This window comes from Andrena cerasifolii, chromosome 4 (genome assembly GCF_050908995.1).
Source record: "Andrena cerasifolii isolate SP2316 chromosome 4, iyAndCera1_principal, whole genome shotgun sequence".
In the NCBI taxonomy this organism is placed as follows: Eukaryota; Metazoa; Arthropoda; class Insecta; order Hymenoptera; family Andrenidae; genus Andrena; species Andrena cerasifolii.
The window spans coordinates 16,270,185-16,290,880 of record NC_135121.1 but is presented as its reverse complement, the minus strand read 5'-3'; the positions used below and the strand labels follow the sequence as shown (position 1 = coordinate 16,290,880).

Sequence of the window (20,696 nt, the reverse complement as noted above, 5' to 3'; positions counted from 1 at the left end):
CGTGTATCTCTCAAAAGAATTATGGCAGTTTCGATCAATGAAATCTGCGAAAATACCAAGCTGGCTCGTGAAATGGCGTTGACTGGAAATTACGATACATCAGGAGTTTATTATCAAGGGGTCGTGCAACAAATTCATCGATTACTCGCTAGCATCGCAGACGCCACGAGGAAAGCAAAGTGGCAGCTTGTCCAGCATCAAATTGTTCAAGAGTTCGAGAAAGTAAAAGCAACGTCGAACACCTTGCAGCTTTTTAAAGTGGACACACACGGGGAAAGATTATTAGGTATTGGTAATAAATATTTAAAAGAAATATTCGCGCAAATAAGATCTTAAAGTTCAAAACATGTTTAGGTACTTCGTGTTTATCGTTCGAAGAACCCACAAGAGATCCAACTTTGTGGACATATAATAATTCAGATACTTCTTGGAATCAAACACCAGCGAGGGACCCAGATGTCTGGCCACCGTTGACGCCCGCAGAGCAAAAGTACACGAAACATGATACAATTCCGATGATATTAATATTAAAAAGAGGAATTATTAAATTGAAACTGTAGGAATCTATCGAATGCGTTACATCGAGCAGGGTATTACTATAAACGGATATATTTGTAGAAATATTAGACCACTGAAGAATCAGCCGAAGCAACAAAGTCGGACGAGTACACGAAAATCAGTTGCTGCGGGAAAGAAGCCGGACGCCAAAGCAATGGTGAAGAAAGATGACAGAAAAGTGTCCAGAAAAGACGAAGTAAATAAAGTTAGTCTTGTTTATCTTCCTAGGTGATTCTGCGTATAACGCAATAGTATTACAGTCTATAAACATGTTTCGCAGGAGAAGTCAGAGAATGAGAAGGTCGACGTTGAAGTAGAAGAACGTAAATTTGAGCCATCTGGGAATGATAGGGATCTGGTAGATTTGTTAGGTAAAGTATGTGTTCATGCATATTAATGATCTTAAGCTTAAGTAGCTTAGTACATATCTACGTTATTGTTATAGAGAGAGACATTGTTCAGAAGAATCCAAATATTCATTGGGACGACATAGCAGATTTGCACGAAGCGAAGAGATTATTAGAAGAAGCTGTTGTTCTTCCAATGTGGATGCCAGATTTTTTTAAAGTACGTATGCAGATTTTTTCGTACGGTTCATGTTTGAATGGAGAGTGAGATATGTATCGTACCTGCAGGGAATTCGTCGTCCTTGGAAAGGTGTACTCATGGTTGGACCACCGGGTACTGGGAAAACTATGCTTGCGAAAGCGGTAGCCACCGAATGTGGGACAACATTTTTCAACGTGTCATCCTCTACGCTGACTTCGAAATACAGAGGAGAGTCAGAGAAACTTGTTCGCCTTCTTTTCGAAATGGTAATTATATAATTCCTTCGTAGAATGCGAGACGATGCTGCTTCCAATTTCATGAATTGTACTAAGTGTATTTATACAGGCCAGATTTTACGCACCTAGTACCATATTCATCGATGAAATCGACTCTCTATGCTCTAGAAGGGGATCTGAATCTGAGCACGAAGCTTCGCGACGAGTGAAGTCTGAGCTTTTAGTTCAAATGGATGGTATAAGCTCGAATAGGTGAGTCAATTGTAGCTGAAATACCATTTAGTCTAGGGCTGTTCGGGCACTCGAATATTTGAGCAGCTGAAAAATTCGGGCCGAGCCGGGACTCGGTTTTCCGAGCCGAGCTGGGTACCCGTACAATCCGGACGGCCTTAAAAATCCAGGTACAGTCTTCCTCGGATTATTGAAATGCTTTTTTCCCCGGATTATCGGGAAAGACCTATCCACCCCACAGTTTTCCTTCCTCCCTGCGAGCGGGGGCCTGCGGTCCCGGGTAGGCCGAGAGCAATAAAATCATTGAGCTAGGTAAAAACCACCCAGTACAGAAAAGTAAAATGTTCATGTTTTTGATATATGTTCATGAAAGTATTACCAATGGATTTGTTGAGGTTTCTCGATGAAAATGAGTTCAAACGCAAAGCAATTCGGTCCGTTTTTAGTGAACGTCACTACGAATTGATTGTAAGGTACGATATAAAATTTTGCAGCGAGGATCCAAGTAAAGTTGTTATGGTACTAGCCGCAACGAATTTTCCATGGGACATTGACGAAGCTCTTCGGAGACGTTTGGAAAAACGCATTTACATTCCACTACCAAATCGTAAGATTCCTGTAACTTGTCAATTTTTTACATGATATATTGTGCAGCTCTTTTACGTGTATGTTTGTGTTCACACAGATGAAGGTAGAGAAGCGTTATTGAAAATTAATCTGCGCGAGGTGAAAGTAGACTTGTCTGTAAATTTAGCGGATATTGCAAGAAAGTTGGAGGGTTACTCTGGTGCAGATATCACGAATGTTTGCAGGTAAATGAAGTTAATATATATATGTATATATATATGTGTGTGTGTCCAACATATCAACATTTCTATATATGTTATATAGAGATGCATCTATGATGTCTATGCGTAAGAAAATCGCAGGTTTGAAACCCGATCAGATTAGACAGCTACCAAAAGAGGAATTGGATTTACCTGTATCTGCCGCAGACTTTGACGAAGCTGTTGAAAGATGTAATAAGAGTGTCTCTCAGGAAGATTTAGAGAAATATGAGAAATGGATGAGTGAATTCGGTTCATCTTGATATCATTCTGCCCAGACAGTGTAATTACATAGAACTCATTTATTCATATCGAGATCCTTTGAATCTTTTATTAATCAATACCGGTATACAAAATACGAACACTCGCTTTTTAAGATACGTTTATCAGTATTCTAATTATCGACCTTTTTTTTTAAATATTTTCCCATGTATTACTACGTATAACTTACTGAATATTTACTTTTAAATGTCAGAGTATTGCAAATACGTAAAATTTTACGAAAAGCAAACATCTTTATCAAAATTATACGATGCACTGCCTATTGAGAACTGCACAGATCGCGTGATATTAAAATACTTTTCGAGAAATGGTACTTTTGTGTATCTAGTATTATCTGAATTTTAAGAATGGAATGTGAAGAGAAATACCGCGAGTTCTTGGCATATCGGTTTTTCCGTTTATATGAACTGCGGTGTCAGGTTTTTGTTAATCATTTTTATTTCCACACTTGCAATTGATATCATAAATTGTATGTCAGTGGGACTATTACTATGAGCTACGAATGTATTATTTTAAATTTCAATTATGTGCATTTAAATAGTATTTGTAATACAGAGCAAATCAAACGAAAAGATAAGACTGTATAAAATTTATAAAATATACAAAATACTGAAGAAACTGATTTTATGTATTAACACCACAAAGGAATATAAATAAGATTCAGCACAACTTACAAAATACACGTTTTCCTTAAAAATGTATTTAAACGGTTTTATGAAAATATGCGTTTGTGTACTTTATACAAATTTCATCTACGCTGAACACAATTACTTTCTGTTACATATGAAATGTACTAGTCACGACATTATCGATTAAATATTTTTTGGGGCGCAACCTTCTCTTCTCAATTGTTTCGTCTCTTCGTCAATATTCTTTGATTCTTTCGGTGCTTTATAATTTGCAACATGGTCGACTCGTATCGTTCTGCCTAAAATCTAAAACACACAATTATACCAAATGCTGAGAATAATTTTTGGTAATTCCGCAGAACAGGTGTTTCCTCACCGATTTCAATGATTTTTAGATATGTTGTAAAACTCAACATTCTGAACAACTTTTTCTTATACATGTTAGATATACGGCAGAATACATTGCACATAGTAGTAGCAGCAGTTTTTCGCGAATATCTCGGAAACGAAGGTCGTCCGGTGGTAACATGTATAAGAAAAAGTTGTTCAGAATCATGTCTCTGACAACATATTTCAAAGTCGTCAAAATTGGCGAGGAAACACCTGTTCTGCATAATTATCTAATTTTGATCTAATTCTGCAACATTATTAGTTATAAGACAGAGAGTAATACAACTTGTTTTATTTAAAAAATATCTACCTTAATACCATTGAAGTTATCGACAGCTAATACAGTGCTTCTTTGGTCCTCATAACAAATAAAACCATATCCTTTCTGTTTCCCTGTGTCTTTGTCCCGAATTAAATTTATATTTACTACTTCTCCATATCTACAGTAATATTTATCGAACAAATTGCGTTATTGTACATTAAAAAATATGTACAGGTAGATCTCGATTGGTGCGAGTAAGAAATCCCAGAAATTGATCGCGTTATTCGAATTAGCACTCTTAGAATACTTGAAATACAGGAATTGGTTCTAATTTAAAGAAAATATACCTTTCCATATGTATTTTATTAAATTATAATGGTATAAACGTGTTTGTTATTTTTTAAAGTATTTCAACAGTGTTGATCCAAGTCACAAAAGACTAATTGTTTTCACAGCTGTACAGTATGAAAGAAGTCTCGCGAACCTTGCACCAACTGAATTGTTGTTAACATTTAATATAACCTGGTATCATTTTATAATTCGCACCAAATCGAATATCGGGCTAATCGAGACCTACCTGTGTTAAATTGAATCAGTACTTTAATCTTACTGAGAAAATATGGTTATGATGTCGCCTTCCGTTAGATTGTAGGGTAAACCGCCAACAAAAATCCAAGCACTATCTTTGTACTGGTCGTGCCAGGACGTTTTCCTACTAGTTGATAGTTCTTGTTCCCCAAGTTTTTTTATATTTTTCACATTCCTGAAACCATGCACAAGACCATTAACATTCTTCTGCAAGAACAAATATATTTATGTCTGGTATATAGGTTAATGATACTCACGTTAGAGGGTTCATTATATATTCTACGTATGTAATGAAAAATCAGTATATAATAATTTTTAATTTAATACTAAGTTTAAATATAAAATGTCATGTTGGCTCCAACTTAGGGTGCGTTCCGTTTCGCGCGTTGAGTGCACAACAAGGTGGTGAAAGAGAGAGGGTGTCCCCAATGTATATCTTTTTCTTTCTACCGCTGTCTACATTTTCGCCCATTGCATGCTTCCTCCATGTTTATATCAAAGAGGAGATATAATAAGAGGCGTCACTCCGGGCGGAACCTTTGAAGTCCATACTTGACCTTGGCATTTAAATTGGTTGTCTAGTGATTTCCCTAGTTTATGTCTGTCCTTGTCGAGTGACGCCTCTTATTATATCTCCTCTTTATTTATATGCTCTAATAGCGAATGCAGTACCTCGCACTGACTCTACACAGGTGTCAGAAAATTACGTGGATTGGTTGTTTCTGATAGAAACGAAGATAGCTCTATAAGAATCAACCAATCCAAGTCATTTTTTGGCACCAGTGCAGAGTCAGTGCGAGTTACCGAATTCGCTATATGGTGCGTGATAACTCCGTGACGTCCCCACCTTTTGAATCGATTCTTTGGTATTTGATTTTTTCCAGAATCGATTCTTTGATGTAAGAGTCGAAAAAAGATTTTTTGCTCTCTGGGAGAATTACTTGTCACTAGTAAAAGGACCAATCAAATTGTTTAGCATCACTTGGCTTGGCTTGGCGTTGGTTCGTTTCCCATCGTGGCGTCTCACGCACACATATACCACCACTGTTGTAGGTGTTCCCCCTCCATTACGCGTATGCTCCTACTCCGTTGCTGCGGGGTCTTTCCCAGCGTACGGTATTTCCGGCCCACACTGGTCTTTCCCGGCAACCCTGATTATATGATAATTTATATCAATCTTCGCGGTCTGCTCTATTCGAGATGCTGTAGCCTGTAGCTTAAATGATGCCAAAAATAAATGTCAAATAACTTTTATTGCAATGAACTTGAAGAATAATCAGAACAATCGTATGCTTCTCGCTAATATCACTCATCAAATTTCCGTAGAAGCACCATATCTCGTTCATACATCGGCGACCTTGTTTGAAATGAAAATGAAAACGATGAATCGCAAACGATAAACTTCTAATGTCCAAAGTAAATAAATCAACGGATTTATATGGGAAGACACAAATAAATAAAGCGGAATAGTGGAGTAATAAGGAAAAGAATGGACTCAGCGAGACGATTATTCAATTTGTGGAGCAATTATAACAATGTCGTACGCCTGAGATACAGTTGTTGCAATTCTATTTATATACATAACTTTATTGCAGCACCATGCGTGCATATTGTAATACTTGCTATACCTCGACTGTAGTATCATCTAACCAATAAAAACATTTTACAGACAAGTAGACTACTACTTAAAAATATTTACTACATATGTATATTCAGTATATTTGTCGAATGGCTCAAACTGTATAAAGTTGTATAAAATTAAAAAAACATTCTTCGTTCGACTTCTACTTGTACGTGCAAGACAAGTAGAACTGTGTGGGTCGGTTGGAGGCATAGTTGATTTCAGAATAGTATACTGGTTTCGTATACTGGCATCGGCTTTCACTTCTGCCAACTTGTGTAGTTCAACCCTTCCCAACTTCTTTGGCAATTCCTTCTCTTCCTGCCATTCAGTTTCAAAGCGCATAAGCAATTTAAAAAGAAGAGAGGATAAGTAGAAGAACCTGTAGATCGAGGAGACAATCTGTAAAAGAGCGAAATGGGTGCAGATAAGAGGGCTAAAGATCGAAATGAACCGGGGAAGAAGAAACATGAACTAGAAGTAAAACGGCTAGAGTAAGAGATGGAGAAGTTGGAAAACGCTGAACTACGCAAGTTGGCAGAATTAATTCTCGAAAATAAAACATTCCGTTTTTACCTCACGCGTGTGTCCGTCGCAAAGTTTTACACTGTTTCTTAACTGCGTCCTGTCGCTTGGTATCTTTCTTCGCATTAGCGCAAGTCGCGGGATTAGGAATGATGTTTGGCTGCTTATTCTCTTGATCGTTACAATTTTTAGTTCCTCTCGCCGCAAGATGCTTAGGGCTGGTCGGAAGTTTCTCCTTACTTCGTAGATTCCCTTTGGACAAACCCCGTACCATGACGGGTTTAAAAGACGGGACAGGATTGGCATGGAAAACGCGTGGTTTCTTATCCTGTTCCTGCATCTCTTTAATATGCTGTTCTTTCTTTTTAGCGAGATCCTTGTCTCTTTCTGCGAAGCTGAACGGACACGCAACCACTGTCCTTTTTACATTCTGCTCTTTACTAGACTTCCTGGATTTCAAAAAGTTCGGCGCAGGCTTTGCGTGGAATTCCGTCGTAACTTTCTTGACTTCTTGAACCTGTTGGTTCTTCAAGTTCTCCTCTCTCTTCTTCTGGAACAGCTTATTACGCGCTTCAAAACTGGACGGCAAACAATTCTTCACAGACTTCGCTGTGTTCTCTGTAGCCTGTTCTGTGCACTTCTCATTCTTAACGATATTCGAGGGACTGGCGACACGAGCAATTGGCGCAGCAGTTTTTCTATTGCAATCCTTATCGTCCACAGCGTGCAGAGGATTCGCGCGTGGACCTGTTGTGTGGTGTGTTTTCTTAGGCTGAGTCAACCGAAATTCCTCTGTAATGGTATTAGGTTTCTTCACCACCTCCTTTAGTTTAGACGGAGCTTTCAGAATATTGACTGGTACAGGTTTCGCTTTAATTTGACGTTTTTTCATCTCCTGAGGCTCCAGAGCCTCACGCCCTTTCTGACGTAAAATCGTAGTCTGTCTGGACCTCTGTTTGCATCTCAACGCAGGGGAAATTGGTTGGGTCAGTTTCAAAGGAGATCGTTTGAGCTTCATTAAGGGACCAGGCTTTAAATCTTTGTGGCTGATGGTACGAAAACGTTGCGGTACTGCATTCTCGAATTTAAGAACTGCCTCCGCCATACTTACGAACTCATTCGAACACCTGCGGTACTTCAACAGGCTTCGTCTGCGGTATTGGCACGTGAGCACCTTAGCCTGCGACTTACCCAACGAGCATCTTCTGAACGATTCGGATTGCCTTCGACGGACTCCGTGAGACAATCTCTTCCTTGGAATGTCAGGTTTGGTATATTTGGAACAACGATCCACTTTTGAATTTATTATCGGTTTACTCGTGTCCTTCAATGAAGCACTTTGTGCATTGGTTTCCTCTTTCACATCTTTCACTGCTCGATTATTTCTTATAGATTTACGAAGAACGGTACTCTTTGATTCCGATGTGCGGACGCTTTTTCTAAATCTCTCTGGTGCTTCTACTTTATCTTTGAACAATGTTGTCGATGTCTGACCGCCTAGAGAGACGTTCCATGTACAATGAATTTTACGAGATTTCTCGTCGAGCCTCAAGTTAGTCATACTTTTGCGTAAACCAGGGTCGTCGTTTGCCTCTTTCAAAGGTGTCTTCCTGTTGCTCTGAGGTATGAAGTAGGCCACGTTAGGCTGAGGATTTTCTCCGGATTCCAAGCTATCGGTAAAACAAGACTCTACGACAGTCGAACCCTGTGCGCGTCCTTCCTCGCCCTGCGAGAAAAAATTAGACTTCAGATCGGTCTTAAAATGTAGAAAAGGCCCATGCACGTCATGCTCTATTTCAAAGTAACTGTCGGAGAGCAGTTGCGGACTGTGTGTGAAATCTGCCCATTGTGGAGCGCAACAGTTGTCCATCATTTCCAGAAACAGCCGAACAGTCTATGAAAATGTTTAGGAGCTACTCCAGTAAACTCCTGCAGGCCGGACAATGTACAAGCATAATCTGCAACAGAGAGAATATACGAGAAAGTTGGATAAGCAGCACTTACTTTCTTGATGACGAAACATACATTCACCTTCTGAACGAATATGAAATAGAAAGAACTTGGTCCTCCCTTCGCAATCACCTTTTACTAATCGCTTTTCTGGTTAAAACGTTTTGTCACGCGTTCTCTAATGTTCTTGAAGCTCAATCCAGTCGACCTTTCGCAAACAACCGTCTCCTGACTTAAATATTTACCCTTCAGCCACAGAAGAAGCTCACGGTCGGTTACTTAACGCATACGTTCGCATACGTTGCTGGATTTAAGTTTGAAATTTTCCAGACGTTAAGCTGATTGGTCGAAGAAAAAGAGGCTGCACCGTATAGAAATGAAATATCCCTACATAAATTGTGGTGATCTGCAACTAGGGAATTTTAGATTAAGTTGCCGTCATTGACTGTGGCGCCGTTTTCAAAGGAGGAAAAGGTGAACCATGAGGTGAACGATGCTTTTAAAATTTAATCGAAAATTCTATTATCATTGTCATAGAACTCCCCTACGTCCGTATCCCGATTTTAATTAATAGTTTTTCACATGCAATAATTTACAAAACTAGGTAATTGGGACATCTACCCTATTTGCACTCGTGCTGGATCACGTGACGTGTTGCGAGTTGCGATTCTCGCTCTAGCGGCGTTTAGCGCAAGCTCTTTAAGCGCAAAGTTCGAACTTTAAAAAGTTAAGGATGAAGTTTATTACATTTGAAATTTGTCTTCGCCTCCTTCCTTATCGCTCGAAAACAATTAATTAATTTAAAAAAGAGGAACGAACGTACGAAGAAGCCTGTTTCTTCGCCTCGCAATTCATCATCGACGTTGTAAAAGCACGGACGTGTTACAATAAAGTCCAACCTTTGATCAATCTTTAAATATCTTTGTTCGTTACTCAATAGTTCCGGTTAATATTCAATTATTAAATACAGTTCAGTTCAATAATCTTTATTTGGTTCAAAGTTATTCGTTACTAGTTGTCTTGTTCAATCAACTTCGCATGATTCGCAAGCAGAACCTTTTTGAGTTCCATGGACACCGGACCACATCGAGATTCCCATAGTCAGAATTTCCAGCCGGCCCCGCAACAGACAACACAGGGTGCTCTCATCTCAACATCTGTCAGATTTCAAAATAATCCATCAATACACTTGAAGCGAGGTTAACATTGTATTTATGTTTGTACTGTTTAAAATGCTCGACTGAGAATAAATAAATTCGCCTTTCTACCAGCCGATCGCAGTAATTTTTCATACTTTTATACCTCACACGAAAGACGATCGCGAAACAATCGTACGCAAAGAAGGAGGGGGAAGTAAATACATAAAATTAGACAGTGAATTATTTCGAAAATTACCGAACATAATTTTCGCCCGACATAAATAATTCAACCATGCATACCCTTTGTGCGGGAAGAGAAAAAGATTCTTTATTATTATCCACAAAGAGATTTAGATATTCAAAGTAAGAACATAGGACTCAGCGAGGTGGTTATTAAATTTGCAGAGCAATTATAACAATGTTGTACGCCTGAGTTGTTAAAATTCTATATAAAGATAACTTTATTGCAGCACCATGCATGCATGTTGTAATACCTGCTATACCTTGACTGAAGTATGGGCACCTACTCCTTGGAGTTTAGGCACAGATGCACACAGGGATTGACTGTTGACGAGATAGGTTTTAACGAGAACTCTGCCTATTTTCTACCTCATGACAATAGTAAACGAGCACCAGGGAAGGGATGCGTTGGCCATTTCTTACGGAAAAGTATATCTCACTTGAGGCATGACGAGAAATCTTTTTAAATTCTTTGTGCGTGGAGTACATCTCTATATGATAGGACATCGACACCATCACCCATTGTTTTAACAGAGGACACTAATGAACCGACAATAAAGTCACAAGAGGATTGTTCTTCCCAATATCTCGAAGTTGATATTCCACAGAAAAGATCGTCGCACAGAATTGTTTCAGTTCATCGAAGGCAGTCTGAATCATTTAAACGATGTTCGCTGGACAAATTGCAGCCTACGATGCTCACTTGTCAATATCGCAGATGAAATCAGAGGAAGTATCGTAGGAGTTCGACTCAGTTCGTATGTATGATGGAAGCGGTTTTTAAGTTCCAGAATGCAGTACCGCAACGTTTTCGTACCATCAGCCGCAAAGATTTGAAGCCTGGTCCCTTAATGAATATAACACGTCAGGAGATGAAGAAATATCAGATCAAAGGGAAACCCGTGCCAGTAAATATTTTGAAAGTTCCATCTAAGTTAAAGGAGGTTCCCAAGAAAACTATCACCATTCCGGAGGAGTTTCGGTTAACTCAGCCGAAGAAAACACGCCACGCAACAGGTCCACACGTAAATCCTCTATTGCCATGAGGTAGGAAGTAGGCAGAGTTCTAGTTAAAACCTGTCTCGTTAACAGTCAATCCCTGTGCGCGTACTTCCTCGCACTCCAAGGAAAAATCACACGTCAGATCGGTCTTAAAATGTAGCAAAGGTCAATAGTTGTGTCTAGGAGCTATTACAGTAAACTCTATAGGCTGGAGAACGGTCCAAGCATAATCTGCAACAGAGAGAAAATGTGAGGAAAATGTGAACAAGCAGCATTTACTTCCTTGATGATGAAACATAAATTTACTTCAGTACGAATATGAGATAGAAAGTTTATCCATTCTTATCCTGTTCCTGCATCTGCTTTACACACTGTTCTTTCCTTTTAGCGAGATCCTTGTCTCTTTCTGCGAAGTTTAACAGGCACACGACCACTTTTCTTTTTATAGTCTGCTCTTTATCTGGTTTCGTTGATTTTTATAAATTAGGCACAGGCTTTGCATGGAACCACTGCCTTAATTTTCTCGATTTCCTGCACCTGCAGGCTCTTCAGCTTCTCTTCTTTCCTCTTCTGGAACTGTTTGCTCCGCGCTTCAAAACTGGATGGCAAACAGTTCTTCGCGGATTTCGCTGTGCAGAACGAGCAATCGACGCAGCAGTGTAATTGCAATCCTTATCCTTCACAGCGTGCAGAGGATTTCCGTGTGGACCTGTTGCATGGTATGGTTTCTTCGGCTGAATCAAGCAAAACTTCTCTGGAACGGTGATAGGTTTCTTGGGGACCTCCTTTAACTTAGATGGAGCTTTCAAAATATTTACTGGCACGGGTTCCGTTTGATCTGATATTTTTTCATTTTCCGAACCTCCAGACTTTCGCGTTGTCTCTGATTTGAAGCTGTAGTCTGGCTCGCTCTCTGCTTGCATCTCAGTGCAAGGGAGACCAGGTGGGTCAGTTTGAATGGAGATCGCTTGAATTTCATTGAGGGGCCGAGTGGCAATTCTTTTCGATAGACGGTACGATAACGTTCCGATACTTCATTCTGGAACTTAAAAACCGCTTCCGCCATACTTACAAACTGAGTCAAACACCTACGATACTTCCCCTGACTTCGCCTGCGATATTGACAAGTGAGCACCATAGGCTGCAATTTGTCCAGCGAACATCGTTTAAATGATTCGGACTGCCTTCGATGAACCGAAGCAATTCTATGCGACGATTTTTTCTGTGGAATGACAACTTCGAGATATTGGGAAGGACGATCCTCTTGTGACTTTATTATCGATTCATTAGTGTCCTCCGTTAAAGCAATGGGTGATGGTGTCCTACCATATAGATACACACCTCACGCGCAAAGAAATTTTGCCCAGAGTTGCCTTACTATTGTCGGGAGGTAGGAAGTAGGCAGACTTCTCGTTAAAACCCGTCTTGTAAACAGTCAATCTCTGTGCGCATCCGTGCCCATATTCCAAGGAGACGCCACACGTTAGATTAGTCTGGAAATTTATCAGAGATCTGTGTACAGTGTGCTCTATTTCAAAATAACTGTCAGAAGGCAGTTGCGGATTGCGTGTGAAATCTGTTCATTGCGGAGCCCAATAATAGTTGTCAAATCTTAGCAAAAGCAGCCTGCGAAATTGTCTAGGAGCTGTTATAGTAAACGCCTGCAGGCTGGAGGATGTCCAAGCATAATCTGCAACAGAGAGAAAATGTGAAAAAGGTGAACAAGCAGCACTTACTTCCTTGATGATAAAACATGCATTCACCTGAACGAATAATAAATAGAAAGAACTTGGTCCTCCCTTCGCAATCTCCTTTTCTTAATCGCGTTTCTAGCTGAAACGTTTCGCCGCACGTTTCCGAATGTTCTTGAAGGTCGACCCAGTCGACCTCTCGACGTAGAACCGTCGCCTGACTAGAATGTTTACCCGTCAGAGACAGAAAAACTCGCGATCGGTTAACGCATACGTTGCTACTTGCTGGATTTAAGTTTGAAATTTTCGAAACGATAATCTGACAATGAGTGGTCGATATATCGATATTTTTTATCGATATTTCAAACACTAATAATTACAGGTATCGATAATTTTTGTCAAAATATCGATAATAATAATTTTCAAATTACTAGTTACGTGTAAGAAAATTCAGTAATTATTTTTCATTCTCTTATATTGAATGACGCCCTTGATGTTTCTTATTAAAATATAATTTCTAGTTTCCTTTATAAATAAGATTTGGAAAGTAAATTGTTGTCATTTTAATACTTTGAATCTTAATTTAAATAAAATAATTTCTTAATAGTATGTAGTGTACACATGGATCTGTCCAAGAAACAAATAAAGAAAGTGTCGTTATTTTAACAGGACATGTTGAATCATTTAATACATCTTAACCTATCTTTTCACATAAGAAGGAACCCATTTCACGCATGTAGAATGAGCTCATTGGCTTCGAGGGAGCATTGGTTGGGGTATAGCCCAATTGTTCCGGCACCAACATGCGCAAAACAGGTCTGAACTCGTCGGTCGGTGGGTTCCTTCTTATATGACAAGGAGACGCCACCTTCCATTTTTATGTATCGTCACAGTTTTCAATATAATGTCAAAAGATGACAGCCAATGCGTCAACAGTTTTTTTTACGAGAACGATGAAAGAGAGGATTACATAAATTAAGCTATTGCCACTTAGTGAAGTGTATCGACAAATTTCGAAATACATAATAAATTAATGGAAATTTAAAGTTAATTACATTTATATAGGTTAACTGTTTTGATATTTGTGTATTACAACAAATATTGAATAAAAGAAATTTAATATGGTATTTCCAACAAGAATGTCGTATAAAACAAATAGAATCTCGTACCATTACCACAACGTGTTTGTGATATGTCTGCTGATATTCACATTGTTCATCATTTTAATCGCAACATATCATATTTTCAAATTTGGAAACACCCAGAAACATTCGGTACATAACGCCATAGATCTAAACGATGTAAATTCTTTGCCTGTACAAATACTAAGCGCAAACTCGCCGATGGCAGACACGACAAACTCTGCTTGTACATATTTTGATTGTTTCAATGTTTATCATTGCGGCAGCCAAGGGAATAAGCTTCTAGTCTATGTTTATCCACCGAAAATATATGTTGACACTTCAGAAAGACCAGTAACGAGTCAAATGACCAAAGAGTTCTATCAAATTTTAAGCACAATTGTTTCAAGTAAATTCTACACGCCAAATCCACACGAAGCATGTATCTTTGTCCCTTCGATTGATACGCTGAATCAAAACAGATTAAAGCTACACGAAGTTTCGCAAGCTTTGAAGACGTTGCCATTGTAAATTTCATTTTATTTTCTGCACAATCCAGCTTAGAAATTCATGCACAATTTCTTGTCATACATATCTCCAAATTTCAGCTGGAATAACGGGGAGAATCATCTTATATTTAATATGGTACCTGGAAGCGTACCTGATTATAATACAATCATTGACGTACCTGTTGGGAAAGCAATGATTGCAGGTGCTGGAATGTCGTCGTTAACATATAGACTTGGTTTCGACATTAGTTTGCCAGTATATAGTCCCCTTATAACCAATCTCAAACCAAACTCTAATAGTACAAGGTAAATGAAACTAGTTACACATATACTTGCTTTTACTCACTGATAATATAAATCAGGGTTGACTAACTGGTGGTTCGCGAACTGATATAAATCATTTATGTTTTTTAGACCGTGGTTAGTCATCTCGTCTCAAATCAACATTAACTCCGCTTTCGAGCAGGATCTATTGGAAGTTAAATCTATGTCGCCAAAAGACATTTTAATATTAGGTCCGTGTCTGCATTATAATTCTATGAATACCACAGTTCGATGCGCAGGAGAAGATGTTTATAAATATCCTAATGTGCTTCAGGTACGTAGAATACTCGTGTTAAGCCAAAGGAACTTTCTGAAAGTTTTATTACATCGATGCTATTATTGTTAGACAGCAACGTTCTGCTTAGTAATTCGTGGCGCAAGATTGGGGCAGAGTACACTTCTGGAATGCATGGCGGCAGGTTCTGTACCTGTAATTATAGCCGATTCTCTCACGATGCCTTTTTATGGTATAATCGATTGGACCAGGTAGAAGTCAACTCCAATATTTCTACATAGCATCAAAAGACTTCTATAAGTTATAAATGGACATTTTATTTAGGGCCGCTATGTTTGTACGCGAAGTAGATATTTTGTCTATAACATCTGTTTTGAGAAAGGTGTCCCAGCAAAGAATTACGGAACTTCAAGAACAAGGCGCATGGCTTTATGAGAAATATTTTAAATCTATGGAGAAGATAACAGAAACTACATTGGAGATACTTGCGGATCGTGTATTTCCACATTTAGCCAGAGATTATACATTTTGGAACGTCTCCCCTGAGAAGGAAAGTTACCATTATGATAATAATTATGTTAATAAGTTTTTAGGCAGATAATTATTGTGGTATATGCATATAGGATATGACGTCGCCACTCTTTTTACCGGTTACGGCGCCAAAAACTCGAGGATTCACTGCAGTAATTTTAACGTACGATAGATTGGAGCTGTTATTCCTTTTGATTAACAAACTCGTTAAAGTGCCAAGTCTGTCTAAGGTTCTAGTAATATGGAACAATCAACACAAGGATCCGCCACACTGTAAGTGTTAATGTTTCATATTAGTTAATGAATCAGCGTTGGTCGTGATAAAGTTTTAAGTAATGAAGGATGAATGTGTTTAAAAAATTGTATGCTGCAGCGTCTAGGTGGCCCAAGTTAAGCAAACCATTGAAAGTTATACAAACGAAAGAAAATAAATTGTCGAACAGATTTTATCCTTATGATGAGATCGAAACTGAAACAGTCCTATCGATAGACGACGATATTATAATGCTGACTGCTGACGAAGTAGAATTTGCTTACGAGGTTCGCTCGTTATAATTCAGTTTATATTCGCTAACAAGGGGACCTTCAGGTTTGGAAATTTCAGAAAATTTGGATACTTGCGAGAAAATCGACTGAAAAATTCTGAGTTTCGTTATACAAATACACGGTGTTCCTCTACCTGTATATAAAGGAACTCAGAATTTTTCAAAGTCTATTTTCTCGAATTTGACTAAAAACGCGTCTTACTGCTTTGAGAAATTGCACTTTTAATGTCTAAGTGAAGATCTTCACGTGCACTAAGTTTCTAAATTTTCTGAAATTGCCAAACCTGAAGGTCCCCTTGTAAGACAAAATACGAGAATGATGATAGAGAGAAGAAATAATTGCAGGTTTGGAGGGAATTCCCGGATCGAATAGTCGGCTTCCCATCTCGAATTCATATGTGGGATAATGGGACCAGTTGTTGGAAATACGAGAGCGAATGGACTAACAGTATTTCTATGGTTTTGACTGGAGCTGCGTTTCACCATAAAGTACTGAAATATCTCGCATATTTTCTTATTTAAATCCCTCTTAATTCCCAACACATTTTCATTTCAGATTCTACAAATACATCAAATCCTGGATTCGTAATTCCCTTCTGAAAAATGTACCCGACACTTCCAGCGTGAACTTCCTGTTATTACCTAACATGTTACTAACATAACGTTTCGAAAGCTATTATGTACAATAATTTGGATCTTTTTATGTATAATGTAATTTATAAACCACGTCAATATATTAATTAACGTTTCAGTATTGGAATTATATGTATACCACTGCTATGCCCGGTGATATAAAGGAGTGGGTCGACGAACATATGAATTGTGAAGATATAGCGATGAATTTTCTAGTAGCGAATATCACAAGGAAGGCGCCAATAAAAGTATGTTTATTAAAGTTTCTCAAGCATCTGAAATATTCACATAACATCGAAAGAACACTCAAATAATCAATCTTGTTGTAGGTAACGCCGAAGAAGAAATTCCGGTGCCCGGAATGTACAAATACAGAAATGCTTTCAGCAGATTTGACACATATGATGGAACGTACGCAATGCATAAATAGATTCTCTTCCATTTATGGATCAATGCCGCTGCAATCAGTTGAATTTCGCGCGGATCCAGTCTTATTCAAAGATGTATTTCCCGAGAAACTTAAGAGGTTTAATGACATTGGGAGCTTGTAAATATGTAATCATTCCGATAGCGCATTAATTTGATGAGAAGCTTTTCTTGCTACTACATTAATGTACAGTAGATATATAGAAGTGTACAAACAATTTTTATACATAAAACTAAGTAGATAGCTCATTTGTTACATTGTTTTTTGAAATGGCGATTTAAAAATATTTCATCGTATTATTTTTTTTATAGTTATACAATTCTACGACACAATTTGAATTTAATAATTTCAATTTATTCGAGTACATATGTTTAACAATCGTGTGAAATATAGCAAAATATATATATACATATTGTATTGTATAAAATGCCTTTTACTATGTAAAATTATGTCATTAGGCAGTTTCATTCTGGCTTTTCTGTGGTGTATAGTGATAATAAACAAGCTGTACAACTGCGTTATAAAAAGAACTTAATATCAGTTTGTATATTTCTCAACAATATCGTTCCAAAAAGTTGCACACGTTCATTAATATTACTCTTAAGTATCGATATTCTCAGTCTCGGTCATTTTAAAGCATATTCCTTCGACAACTGCTTTTTTCCCAACTTCGTGAGATGGTAGTATAGACATGTGGCTCTAGAGAATCATAGATATGTTACATACACTATTCTCCTTTCCAAAAATAAGTAGAACGTACCATTGGTGTTTGTTCGCTGGAATTCATGTAGCCTACTATCATTGAATTGGTTGAATGACTCCAAAGGAAATCCCCCAATCCTTCCTGTGGCGCGTATCGAATAGCTATGACACCGCCAAGCTTTTGTTCAACTCTATACAGAAATTTCGAATCTGCAAAATAGAGATGTTTATCTGTCCACGGCAGTGTATGTCCTTAGTTAATTTGCTTTCTAAAATAGAATTTTGACAGCGGGAGATAGTGAAGTAGTTACGGGTGTTCACCGATAAAATCATCTTTCATGGCACGATGTAAACTCGTGATGGGGCAAGAGTTATGCGAAATAGTTTCTGCAACGGTACGTGCTAATGAAGTGCGAACTAGGTGCTCTCCGCAGCCCGATGTACTCGTTCCAACTGAATATTTATCTTTGTATGCCCAAGTACCACATCCCCACACACCAGCCTTGAAATTATTTTACGTTTTTAGTTTCTACTCTTCAATAAAATATCGACTAGCCAAAATTTTTATATTCTTAATGCGCAGAAAATTTAAAAGAAATATCGTACTTGCCCTACTCTTCCCGGGTATTTCAAAATTATGCCACCGCTGGAACAAGCTGCTGCGATATTTCCTTGCTTATCAACGCATATCGCGCCAACTGTATCCATTCTTTTCTTAGCACACTACACGGGCATATTAAATTCTTATAAAATTGAGTCGTTAAAATGTCATGCGAAAGTACAGAGACAAAAAATTGTTTACCTTGTGAACTTCGACGCTAGAATTTTCTACTTTTCTTTTATAATGTTTATATATCTTCTGGGCCTTCACTGAAATATTAATTATAATCACATTATTAGTTATATCAAATGCCGGTATTTTTGGAATCCAAAAAACAGACGGGATCGCGGGATCTCGGGATACCATATCCCGGGATATTCCCTAAATACAATAGTCAAAATATTATTAAAATCAATGTAAAACTGAATTTCACTTACTTGAAATTAATTGCTCAGGAGGTAAAGTCTGTATTCCCATTTCTTGTGCCCATACATGCGCGCCATTCCCAACTAGAAAGCTAATGCATAGTTAAATTATAAAGATTTGTTCTATTACTGTAGTTAAAATCAAATTTTCGAGCTTAGAAATTCACCTCGGCGGAATTCTGCCATGCGCAATTTTGATCGACTGCTGTTCACAAAGTCGTTTCGCTAATAGAACTGGATTCTTTATTCCACTAACCGCGCCAATCGCTCCAAACTGTAATGTAGTACCATCCATAACGCTGGCGTCGCATTCTACCGTCCCTTCCAAAGTAAGATTAGAGCCAAAGCCAGCATTCGTTAACGGGGAATTCTCTAATATAATCACTGCTTCCACCACTGCGTCCAACGTATTACCGCCAGTCTTCAGATTCTGTATGGCCTACAAAACATTTGATAAAACTACCTGAAATATTCCTCCTATTCTTCCATATACTAAACTAAGTGATTTAAAACATTCTATATACTTTAAGGGGACATTCTACTCTCTCAGTCGAAAATTTCGCCACTTAACGTTTTCAAACTCTTGAGGGTACCACTCTTGAAATACAAGAAAAAATCTTTGTTGTTTATTTATTTCACTTGTTTACTTAAATATTTTGCAGTGAAGTATTTCCCATGATCAAATCAGCAAGAGGTCGAATTCTGAAAACGCCAACTTCACTGCGAACTATTTAAGTAAACAAGTGAAATTAAACAAACAACAAAGATTTTTTCTTGTATTTCAAGAGTGGTACAATATACCCCCAAAAATTCGAAAACGTTAAGTGTTTATTTCATTAAAAAAACCATCACCGAAATGTGGCCGATTTTTGGCAGAGAGAGTAGAATCTCCCCTTAAGACACTATATCTCTTACTTTTAATACAACAGCTGACGTAGGGATGATTTCAACAAGGCAGAACAGGTCGCTCAAGACTATAAAAAATGGTGAAATAATGATTTTTATATTATAAAATGTTTGAATTGCTATGTCAAATCAACTTGCTAGCTTGCAACCCATTCTATCACTTTTCACGATTATGAAGAACTTATTATTATACCTCGTTCGAATCACCTCAATACCAGCTGTCGAATTAAGAATAAACGAGTACAGTATTTGGTGAAAAATAATTAAGCTCCAGAAAAACAGAAATAATTGCCGTGAATAGAGTTAATGTTCCACCCTCTACGTACAAATAAGAGTAACTTACTATTTTGCATGCCTGACGACATAATTTTTGATACTTCTCCTTAAGGGCTTCAGAATGTTGCCCTGCTCCTTAAAAGTGTACAAGCATGAATGTTTATAAAAAGTTCAATTCAATATAATAATCAATAATTCATTTTTCTTCCACTAAAATAATGCTACGACCCACCTTGATAAATAGAATAAATATAACGAATAACAATACCGCAGTACTTTTGTTAAAATAATACTATAAATGGAAATTAATAACATACCCACATGCACAGCAATAAACCCATGATTAACATTACTCATCAGATCTAATTATTCTTTACTGTTATTGCTTTATAGCTTTTAAAAGCTCCTATAGTGTCCTACATATATTCAATAGAAATATCGTTGTTTTCAGGCTTTTATTTTATTGATTACAAATGTACAGTTACAGCTAAATTAAATTACATTCGTGAGCTATTTGTAATTATATGTTCAAACAATACGAAGTAATCTGTACACCTCATTATGTATTATTCCTTTCAAATGCAAAAAGTTATATACAATGACAAGATTTCTGCACCACCTGAAGGAAAATCGAGGAAGAGTTAGCATGCATAAGTATAGAGTACGAACACGAAGGGATATTCAAAAACGCATGCGTGCGATTCGTTACTCGTCACAGTTACGGCGTTAAATTTAATGCGT

The 20,696-nt window shown here is 37.8% G+C and overlaps 5 protein-coding genes and 1 long non-coding RNA gene across 10 annotated transcripts; 2 read left to right on the top strand and 4 right to left on the bottom strand.

The window, feature by feature from the left end:
• Nucleotides 1-21: 21 nt before the first annotated feature.
• Nucleotides 22-3,301, top strand: Kat60 (katanin p60). Of its 3 annotated transcripts, none has more exons than XM_076811024.1 (10): nucleotides 22-286; nucleotides 379-490; nucleotides 619-763; nucleotides 839-929; nucleotides 1,004-1,125; nucleotides 1,194-1,373; nucleotides 1,453-1,595; nucleotides 2,069-2,181; nucleotides 2,260-2,386; nucleotides 2,466-3,301. In XM_076811024.1, exons 1-10 carry the CDS (start codon nucleotides 22-24, stop codon nucleotides 2,662-2,664), a joined length of 1,497 nt encoding a protein of 498 aa, XP_076667139.1. In that variant the 3' UTR covers nucleotides 2,665-3,301. The 3 variants fall into 3 exon arrangements, with proteins under 3 accessions (XP_076667139.1, XP_076667138.1, XP_076667136.1); XM_076811023.1 differs by having other exon boundaries at nucleotides 355-490; nucleotides 619-754; XM_076811021.1 differs by having other exon boundaries at nucleotides 355-490.
• On the bottom strand, nucleotides 3,291-4,993 carry LOC143368380 (RNA-binding motif protein, X-linked 2). Its single transcript, XM_076811053.1, has 4 exons — nucleotides 4,810-4,993; nucleotides 4,575-4,727; nucleotides 4,013-4,142; nucleotides 3,291-3,618 (listed from the first exon to the last, which is right to left on the bottom strand). The coding sequence occupies exons 1-4, from the start codon at nucleotides 4,821-4,823 to the stop codon at nucleotides 3,496-3,498; spliced, it is 420 nt and encodes a 139-aa protein (XP_076667168.1). The 5' UTR covers nucleotides 4,824-4,993; the 3' UTR covers nucleotides 3,291-3,495.
• A 1,111-nt stretch (nucleotides 4,994-6,104) lies between these two features.
• Nucleotides 6,105-8,866, bottom strand: LOC143368360 (uncharacterized). 2 transcript variants are annotated; one of them, XM_076811010.1, is made up of 2 exons: nucleotides 8,724-8,866; nucleotides 6,105-8,656 (listed from the first exon to the last, which is right to left on the bottom strand). In XM_076811010.1, exon 2 carries the CDS (start codon nucleotides 8,569-8,571, stop codon nucleotides 6,751-6,753), a length of 1,821 nt encoding a protein of 606 aa, XP_076667125.1. In that variant the 5' UTR covers nucleotides 8,572-8,656; nucleotides 8,724-8,866; the 3' UTR covers nucleotides 6,105-6,750. The 2 variants fall into 2 exon arrangements, with proteins under 2 accessions (XP_076667125.1, XP_076667124.1); XM_076811009.1 differs by having other exon boundaries at nucleotides 8,730-8,866.
• On the bottom strand, nucleotides 6,105-13,419 carry LOC143368384 (uncharacterized). Of its 2 annotated transcripts, XR_013085224.1 has the most exons (5): nucleotides 13,340-13,419; nucleotides 12,793-12,941; nucleotides 11,336-12,719; nucleotides 10,291-11,260; nucleotides 6,105-6,180 (listed from the first exon to the last, which is right to left on the bottom strand). It is a non-coding gene; the product is annotated as an uncharacterized LOC143368384 (long non-coding RNA). The 2 variants fall into 2 exon arrangements; XR_013085225.1 differs by lacking the exons at nucleotides 6,105-6,180; nucleotides 13,340-13,419 and adding an exon at nucleotides 9,652-9,805 and having other exon boundaries at nucleotides 10,282-11,260; nucleotides 12,793-13,069.
• Nucleotides 13,420-13,578: 159 nt separating this feature from the next.
• Nucleotides 13,579-17,571, top strand: Sotv (exostosin glycosyltransferase sotv). The gene is made up of 10 exons (XM_076811006.1): nucleotides 13,579-14,368; nucleotides 14,450-14,656; nucleotides 14,765-14,948; nucleotides 15,021-15,160; nucleotides 15,234-15,461; nucleotides 15,535-15,713; nucleotides 15,814-15,980; nucleotides 16,331-16,474; nucleotides 16,738-16,866; nucleotides 16,948-17,571. The coding sequence occupies exons 1-10, from the start codon at nucleotides 13,842-13,844 to the stop codon at nucleotides 17,167-17,169; spliced, it is 2,127 nt and encodes a 708-aa protein (XP_076667121.1). The 5' UTR covers nucleotides 13,579-13,841; the 3' UTR covers nucleotides 17,170-17,571.
• On the bottom strand, nucleotides 17,378-20,591 carry Tasp1 (Taspase 1). Its single transcript, XM_076811041.1, has 9 exons — nucleotides 20,273-20,591; nucleotides 20,023-20,090; nucleotides 18,941-19,212; nucleotides 18,786-18,865; nucleotides 18,550-18,617; nucleotides 18,354-18,470; nucleotides 18,069-18,249; nucleotides 17,806-17,957; nucleotides 17,378-17,744 (listed from the first exon to the last, which is right to left on the bottom strand). Exons 1-9 carry the CDS (start codon nucleotides 20,310-20,312, stop codon nucleotides 17,646-17,648), a joined length of 1,077 nt encoding a protein of 358 aa, XP_076667156.1. The 5' UTR covers nucleotides 20,313-20,591; the 3' UTR covers nucleotides 17,378-17,645.
• Nucleotides 20,592-20,696: the final 105 nt, after the last annotated feature.